At 40.3% G+C, this 8,968-nt stretch overlaps 1 protein-coding gene across 2 annotated transcripts; it reads right to left on the reverse strand.

Annotated features, from left to right (window-relative positions):
- Positions 1 to 1,535: 1,535 nt before the first annotated feature.
- On the reverse strand, positions 1,536 to 8,941 carry LOC136266083 (serine/threonine-protein phosphatase 1 regulatory subunit 10-like). 2 transcript variants are annotated; one of them, XM_066061047.1, is made up of 24 exons: positions 7,941 to 8,941; positions 7,586 to 7,627; positions 7,435 to 7,535; positions 7,281 to 7,367; positions 6,697 to 6,790; positions 6,606 to 6,647; positions 6,244 to 6,292; positions 6,135 to 6,191; positions 5,887 to 5,938; positions 5,758 to 5,840; positions 5,381 to 5,493; positions 4,244 to 4,295; positions 4,130 to 4,191; positions 4,053 to 4,077; positions 3,905 to 4,000; positions 3,234 to 3,349; positions 2,934 to 3,011; positions 2,836 to 2,885; positions 2,707 to 2,785; positions 2,594 to 2,660; positions 2,515 to 2,543; positions 2,371 to 2,463; positions 1,849 to 1,999; positions 1,536 to 1,797 (listed from the first exon to the last, which is right to left on the reverse strand). In XM_066061047.1, exons 2-24 carry the CDS (start codon positions 7,586 to 7,588, stop codon positions 1,694 to 1,696), a joined length of 1,683 nt encoding a protein of 560 aa, XP_065917119.1. In that variant the 5' UTR covers positions 7,589 to 7,627; positions 7,941 to 8,941; the 3' UTR covers positions 1,536 to 1,693. The 2 variants fall into 2 exon arrangements, with proteins under 2 accessions (XP_065917119.1, XP_065917118.1); XM_066061046.1 differs by having other exon boundaries at positions 7,698 to 8,941.
- Positions 8,942 to 8,968: the final 27 nt, after the last annotated feature.

Consider the following 8,968-nt stretch of genomic DNA (forward strand, 5'->3'; position numbering starts at 1 on the left):
TATCTGTAGTAAACCAATGCCCAGACCCTTGTTACAGAAACCTCGGACAACCTTTCCCTCTCTACTGTTCTGGTCCCAGTACGGAAATTTATAGCATCAATTGCAATGAGGGATGACCACATGAAATTGAGTTTGGTACTGTATTGTAGAATTCTGTGATCTAAAATAATTCATGTGCTAGCTATCTCACTGCACTGCAGAATGGTACCACTATGAGCAGGTATGTGCTACCACAGACAACTTATACACTAGCACATGCAAAAATTAAGTTATTATATTGTAGAATTGTCGTACAGAGGACAATCAGAGTGTTGTTAATATTTGGTTGCTTGAGAGAGAAGAAAACTGTTGGTAGCAAAGAAGCAGTCAGTATTCGGTAGTGCAGCAGACACCAACATAGGGTGACAGCGATTCTTTATGATATCATACAATAGTATAATAGTTTATACATTAATCACATCATCCATTTTAACAAATAGATAACAATGTTCTTTTAAAAATCACCAAGGTTACATATGAATAATGTTTCATTGCCTGTTTCATTGTTGGGCTGTTATAACTACAAGTGTAAATGGTCTTTTAACTGTTTCTCAGTAGTAGACTTCACCATTTCTTATCAGTCTTCCTCGATAGCTTATCAATAAGATCAGAGTTCTGATTTGCACAAACCTTTAGTTTCTCACTGCGACTGATGTTACAGATCTCTTTTATTTCAGTGACTTCATTTCTCAGCAACTCAAGGTTTCTACCTATTGTTCTCAAATGGCATTTCAGATCTACATATGCAAGTACACCAATGACACCACCCATCTCTGTTGCTAACTGATCACTAAGTCTCTGTTGCTTGATCATGGGTAGCTACTAAAGTTGTGTGCTTTATATAGTCCACCTGACTGCACTTATATGGTCAGAAACCATTGCATCACTGACTATTGCATTGTACCACTGACTATATTGCATCGTACCACTGACTTTGTCAGATGAGTCATAGTGCCCATGTCTTACTAGGATGCAACCGTTCTTGTGTCATTTGGTTCATTTGTTGCTTTTTATTAACAATTTGCTGTTGTTTAATCAGCACGTTAGTACACTATACATGCAAGCTCAGCAAGGTGCATGGTTTCAGAGGTGATGCAATTGAAGTGCCTTAACTGCAGGTGACTTGCACTTTACAAAACCATTCAGAAAAATGCATACTGTGTATGTGGCTTAAACAGCTGAACAGAGAGTCTATAGCTAGCATACAGGCACACAAAATTAAACATGGTGATACATTTCAATTCTTTGCTTGTAACTGTAGGACACAACAAAGGTAATTACAGCAACTAGCTGTTAATTAGAACAGTGGCTTGCATGATATTCACTAGCCAGAGCTTTCCCCCTCTTCTTCAGGATCACCATGGGTCATAAAACAAAAGCTAGTCAGTTTAGCTAATTTTTAAAAGCATAAAATGTGTGGCTTTAGGGGGATTTTTATACCCACAAAAATTCATTATAGCCCCTTTGTGTATCAGCTGAATTGTCACCAACTTCCATCATTAGAACAAGACTATCAACATGACATGACATACAGAATTATTATAATACAACTGGGTTGACAGTGATGTTCATGATAATTCTTCAAAAGTAATTACATACAATTAGTTCATGTGGTTCACTGGAGTGTGTGGGATGAAGTGTGGAGTGGCCACTGCTATGTGGCAGTTCTGCGATTATATTCTGGTGGATGAAGAAATCTGCACGCTGCCCCTAGCCTGCAGCCGTGACTTGTAAAATGTTTACAAACTTGCCTGGAGCCTATAAAAACAGTTCCAAGTGACAACACATTTTGTGCATTATTTGAATTACCTCTTCCTCCACGATCAGGAGGGCCCCTGGGGGCTCCCCAGTTCTGATTACCAGGGTATCTTGTGCCCTGAGGTGGTGGTCCTCTGTGTTGGGGGAAACCCCCTTGTGGGTGTGGTCCCCATTCTGGACCACGTGGACCATCTGGTCCTCCCTAAACCATCGTGAAACAATTAGAAGTAAAACACCAAGACTTTTACAGCTATCAAGTCTCTAATGAGAAGCAATAATTGTTAGAAATACAGTGGAATCTGTATTAGCAGCCACCTGCATAAATGGCCACCTCTCTACTAAGGTCATATAGGGCCACCTCTCTACTAAAGACATTTGTACAGTAAATGACCTGTCTAAACCAACCACCTGCCTACTAAGGCCAAGAAATTTTGACCCAAAGGTAACCAGCTTAGACAGGTTCCACTGTAGTCATGTAGGGACCAGTGATAGAGATAAATAAAACCCACAAGGACAAAACAAATATTGGACAGCATGCTTGTCAAATGAACCAACACAGAACTTTAGACTCACATGATAAAATGGTTGGTTGTTGTCTAGGGGGTGTGGCAGGAGGGCTGGATTGGGCTCTATCCCTGGAGACAGCGGTAAGCCTTGTTGTATGTGCTACAGAACAACAGCATCTTAACTCACTACTGGACTAACACTATCCCTAACCTGTTGCTGTCCATACATAGCAGGCATGTCTACAACCAATACAATAAATGGTTGATGGTACAATATGGTGACTACTCACCGTGGCCTGGTAGCATCCCACCTGGAGGAGGTAACATGGGTGATACGTCTTGTGGCTCCATTCCCGGCTGTGATAGGTGAATAACCAACAGCGATCACATTACACTGGCATACCTCCCACAATGGAATTATCTTGGGCTCTGATTCTTCCTTACTCGAGTCAGGATCTGGCTCCGCTGGACTAAATGGTAAGCTGTAACAACATGACAGTATGAAGTAGTGTAGATCATGGGTAACCATTACCTTTCTTTACTGAGGAATAGCTGTGCCAATACTTTCTGTTCTCTCTCCATCTACAAGAAGACATCACAAACAATAATGATAATGATGTCATCACTCACTTGTATTGTCCTCTGCTCACTCAAACAACCAGAATTAACTAGCGACCCCACGCCATCTATTCTGACCGGTCTAGTCCACTACACGAAGGAAAAGAACTACATAATACCAGCCAAAGGTTCACGATTTTTCTGTGTTATAAACAAGTGTTCATGATGTAATACAATTGATGAGTGTGTGGTTATAAAACTCAATGACATGTCACATCTCTTTAATGTTAGTACTACATTAATAAATCCTGTTAGTACACTATTGTGCAATGTGATGTGTCCTAGGGAAAGTGTAGCCCAACTACTACTAACAGAAGTCATTTCTATCATGTTATCGTGATAGAGTAGCTTGACATTCTCCATTGCTTCTCGTTCTCTCATCTTCTCCGCTTGGGCAGCATCCATGAATGTTCTGTTTCTCATCACAGCTATAAAGTGACATTCGCTGATCAAACAATGCCTCCATATCCCCACACATCATGCTGTATGGTGGAACATGTTGGCAGGGTACCATGTCACCTGGCTGTTACATGGAAGAGGGTCTGACCCAGTTTACGTTGGTGACTCTAATCAGTTACTACTAATAAGACGGTGTAAGACTTATAACTGTACCCCCTTATGGACAAGTACCTGTTGGCCAAGCAGCAAATACAGTGGAACCTCTCATTATAAACTCTCCAAATTAGGAACACAAATAGAAAAAAAACCTCTATAAAAAGGACAGAAATTTTGGTCCCAATGAGTGTGGGCCCGTACATTTTTACCTCTAAAAAGAAAAAAAAACTTTATTGCAGCAATATGTTATGCAGAGGTTCCACTGTAAAACAGAATGAGAGAGCAGCTTCTTCAGAAAGCTACTTTGTGTGTTCTTAGTTGAAGTGATATAAAGTGGGAACCAGAAATCCTAGGGAGTTCCAAACTGTGTTCTCCTGCCAACAGCTTCTGCCACACAGCATTTCACTGGTGACTAACTGCAAACTTACATCTTTCACTCTCATCCATCTCAAAGTAGAATATTTGTGTAAGTTGATCATCACTAGCAAAGGAAACTCTTTTCTTTGATTTGCCTTTCTCAGCATCTACAAGTTACGATAACAAATAGAACATTTCATCCATCATCGCTATACTTACCCAATGATTGATTAGTTTCAGAATCCTAAATAGAGCACGCCAGATCAATTAAAACAATGATGTATCATTCCACTCACTTTACTATTTGAAGTTGTGTCTTGTTCTTCATGTGATTTAGTGTCTGCTGTAGTTGTGGTACCTGTGACAACACCCATTATGTGGCTACATACTGCATAAGAAGTGGAAGTCACCTTGTGGTGATGGTGAAGTAGTAGGTGTGGAGGAGGAGGTGGGAGCTTGTGACTGTAACGAACAACAAATATGTCACAGTAAAGTGTTACATTATACCATGCACACACATGCTATATTTGCCTCTTGTTCGCTCTTTTGCATGCTATATTTATTTCACATGGTGATGATTTAACTATTACTCTTATGGTTACACATTCCAGACAAAATGGAGCTCAAATTTGTCTCTTCCGAAAATCTCTACTTTTTTCATTGTCAACTTTAATCTTCATTCCTTTCAGTATTGTAGTGGCATTTTTGTCACACATACATTTGCTGATGCAGTTTAGCAGTTAATCCTGAATATCGGACAGGTGTCACAAGTGTAGTAAAACACTGGGCCACTTGTGCATTATTCACTGGTCAGCAGGCTGTACCATGTCTCACAGATAAAGGTGTGGGAACCCAAAGTCCCACCTGACCCACCTCACCTATTATCATGTGGTCTTAATTACTTGCTTGATTGCTGCTACCTCACACAAGGGACATAACACACATAACCAACACACTCAAGCATATACACACACGCATGAACACACACTACAAATGCACACACTGCACACACACGCATGCACACACTACACACGCACGCATGCACACACTACGCATGCACACACTACACACGCACGCACGCATGCACACACGCACTCATGCACACACATCACACTAAAAATATACACAATGCTCACAGTACTAAACACACACAGTACTAAACACAATAGAAACCGATTTTGGCAAGAAAAGATTTAGCAAATTTGTTTCTAGTAACAAATGATTTGGCAGAGTTTATTTGGCGAAATGCCGCTCACTTGCCACACTTTCCGGCTATATGGTATGTGAGACAAGGGTATATGCTTCCCTGGTTATAACAGGATTCCACCTAAATATAGTAGTTGGGTAGACTGTTTCTCCAGTTAACACTAGGTCCCCAAAATTTATGTTGCTGAGTTGACAGGAGTAATGCGGGACAATATTTTTTGCTCAAGTAAATGGGCACTGCAGGCACACATGCTACTGTACACACACGTGTGCGCACATGCACACACTTGCAAAAGCAAACACATACTACACTATGCAAACAGACATAGAGACACACTTACAGAATGTGGTAGTTTAGTAGGAGGTCTCTTTGGCTTCTTCAGTTTAGCAACAGCTGCAGCTTGTGAACTGATAGCATTCATAAAGCCTGAGCTCTCTGTTAATCCAGTTGTGGCTGAGGTAAAAATAACATATTAGATTAAATTACTACATATATGGCAAATAACATCCAAAATACACCTGTATACATTATACAGTTCATAGTGCAGAGGGCTGTGTTCCATTGTTCAATGAATGCAATTTTCTCTATAATACGTCTGTAGTGTGTGTGTTGCAAGCTCCCCTTCTCCTACTATATGTCTAATAACAGTCAGTAGGCAGCCATTAACACACCACAGATACACACAAAAACGCACACACTACACAAAACTTGTCATACTGGTTGATGTAGTTTTTGATTTTGTAGGTGAGTTTTTAGCCTTCTTGTCAGGAGGCACATGGCCGGTAATAGTGGGTAAGTCTCTACAACACAAAACATCATCAACACACTAATAATAGCGATAGTCACCTCGGCCTCTTTGGAGCTCGGTCACCATGCTCTTCCTCCTTCTTGCCCTTACCTAGCAACAGGAATAGTACATGTTAATAGCAACAAGGAAGTGGTGCTTAACACCCACAATATAAAACCATCTGTCATCGAACAAGATGCTTAACTAGAAACCCTGAAATCTATTGTGAAATTGTCAACAACTTGGGATTGCTTCAGACCATTCATGCTTCCTTCCAACCATTACCTGACAAGTGACAACTACTCACTTTGCTTGAAGATGGACATCCATTTTGTTAGTAATTCACTAGCTAGTGTCTTCACTTCTAATTAATGACACACAATGTTGTCAATGGCAACCAACAACATTACACATACCTTGGTTATCTTGTTTTGTTAGTTGCTTAACCAGTTTGCCCATGTTACCCTGTGGCAATGGGAAACAAGCAAATTATGGTAATGTCTAACAGGAGCATGTAAGTGCCACAAGGCACAATGTCATGCCTGCAGCACGCTTATAGCTAACAATGAAAAAATACAAAAAATAAACCAAAAAAAAATATTGGTTACTATTAAACCAAAAATGGTGGATACTTCAGAACTGAGAACTATTAGCTAGAGATGTTCCCTTTCAGAGTTATAAAAAGTATAAATAGTTTAAGAAGCTACCCCTGTAGCAAATTACTATTCAGCGAGCTTGAAAGAGGTTTCTATATACACTAAAACTACAAAATACCTACTTGTTTCAAACATTCTACAGTGACCGGTAGCTGTATCAATACCTGTTAGGAATTGCATCACATGATGACATTGTGAGGTAATTCCCCTAACCTGCATCAATTGGATGAGCAGGGCCACATTTTGTGCCTTCTTGGAGTCCGATAACCATATGTTGAGGATGGACCAACCTCCGAGACCCATTAAACTGTGGACACCAAAACCATGAGATATTTGGCAACAAATTATATACATGTACAATGGTATGTGTTGGACTATAAGATGTCACTAAATTCTATTGTTGTAACAGTCCAATGGTGTCGTGCCCACCTAAAACTAATAGTGTAAACATCATCTGACAACAACACTCAAGTTCTCACACCTAAAAGCATGAACCAGCTAATTAATGGCTTCCCAATTAGAATCAGGGAGTTATTGGCTGTACTGCAAACATGTTATACCCATCTCACCAAACTTCAGGAAATTTAACCTAGAGTCGCAATTTATAAATTGTTGAGAAAAGGTTATCTGTTACATCCCTAAGTGGTTGTAATTAGCATATTGACCACACATGTATTTGACCAGCCAAAGTTTCAGGGCCAAGAAAACTCAACCATTATGACTAGAACTATTATATACAGTACAAGAACTTGTGTTTTTATAATATGCAATTTCTAATTAAAGCCACCCATGTTTACCTTTCCAATGTGGAGTCAGCTGTAGTAGCCTTGATTATGTTCAACAATAAACACTTGTTCACCATTAGCCTGGCATCCTTCATTGCCCTACAACAAGAAAGACATGTAGAGTAATATAACACACGTAGTTAAGATATAGTATGACATGACATACTGGACAATGGCTGCTACTTCTTCCGAACTCTTTATACACCCTCCAATACCAAGATGAGGTGCCATACTATGAAGGATACTCTCTGGTCCATCACCAGTATCCTGTAGAACAGTCAACTAACACAAATGGTCATGTTACCCATGTCCCTTACCATATCTGACAAACTGGCCCCCGTGTTGGATGTTGGGGTGGTCTATATGGTACAAAGATACAATGAATAAAGGAAACACAAGTAAATTTAACATTAATAAATTATCAGCCACCTGATATGCAGAACGCAGCCACCATCGCTACGTTATATTCACTAAACGAATCGTAAATGACGGCAGTTGAAATGTTACAACTATTATTGCGCCTTCATCTTAGGGCCACAGCCTACAACTGTCACGTATCTACAAAGACACCTATTGTTATCACGTTTGCTTTGTTTGAATATCAACGTGGCGCCGAACGGCTTCATGCACAGTATGACAACTCAATAGATTCTTCATTCAACATCAAAATACCTAAAATAACAGCAGTCAACGATTAGCAGTTATTTGTATGCAGCGTCTTCTCCGCCGCTCTCCTCTTGAAAAGGTCACCACACTTGAATCTTGACAGGGTGCAGACAGTCCCAGTAGACGACACTTCTTTACCCTTCGTATCTTTCTTATTTGTACTGTCTCAAACAATCTTCAGAACTCGCCTTCAACAATCACAACACACTACATGAAATGCGCCATCTTTCACTACTCACGTTATTAAATCGCGTGATCCATATGTTTTAATTATCCGAAGGAAATTGTTTTGATTGACCTAACATCTGTTAATTAGCGCGGACCCGATAGGGCACGCCATTGGAGCAGGAAACGCAGCTAGTCCATTTGCTTCTTAGCATGAACTCGATCAGAAAGTGAAAAGCATTAATGTGAAGTGGCATTAAAATAAACGAGACCTTGTTATGGTCTTTTTAAAAATATTTTTTTAAAGAAAGAACCGGCCCTAGTTGGCACTCCCATTCACCACACTCTACTCTACGCTAAGATGTTCTATTAAAATGGGTTTAACTTATTCCTACACCTACAGAGACCTTGATGGTCTAATGTGTGAAAATGAGTTGACTACGTAATCAGGTTACTTTGGCTAGTGCGTGCACGTTCCTATATTAAAAATTCACAAAACACTCAGCAGTATCTTGGATCTACATTCCCTTGGTGGAGGCCATATAAGTAGAAAATGTCGGAAGTGGTTTGGCCCTCCTCTCCACAATTCAGGAGGAAGAAGCCTTACACTTCCACTACTGTTACCTCGTGTGACACTGCCACGCCTGCGAACATGTGGCATCGAACGCTAGTGCATTCGTCGACCTAGCGAGCGGTAAATCCGCGACTAGGTCAGCACCACGCATCCTACGCGTGCCAGCAACACACATCAGGATAGCCCAGCACCGAAACTACGGGAGACACACCATTCTATTTTTTTACACTGAAAAGAATGGCAAAGAAAAACAGTCTTGGCGTAAAGAACACCAACAGTTATCCACCTTAGGGTT

This window comes from Dysidea avara, chromosome 9 (assembly GCF_963678975.1).
Source record: "Dysidea avara chromosome 9, odDysAvar1.4, whole genome shotgun sequence".
Classification (NCBI taxonomy): domain Eukaryota; kingdom Metazoa; phylum Porifera; class Demospongiae; order Dictyoceratida; family Dysideidae; genus Dysidea; species Dysidea avara.

Bases quoted from the DNA above. Each gene is read 5' to 3' on its own strand.
- LOC136266083 (XM_066061047.1), bottom strand. The intron at 6,293-6,605 runs GTAGGTATTTTG...CCATTGCCACAG, and splicing joins CTGTAGAATGTTTGAAACAA to GGTAACATGGGCAAACTGGT. The intron at 6,192-6,243 runs GTATGTGTAATG...GTCATTAATTAG, and splicing joins AACAAAACAAGATAACCAAG to AAGTGAAGACACTAGCTAGT.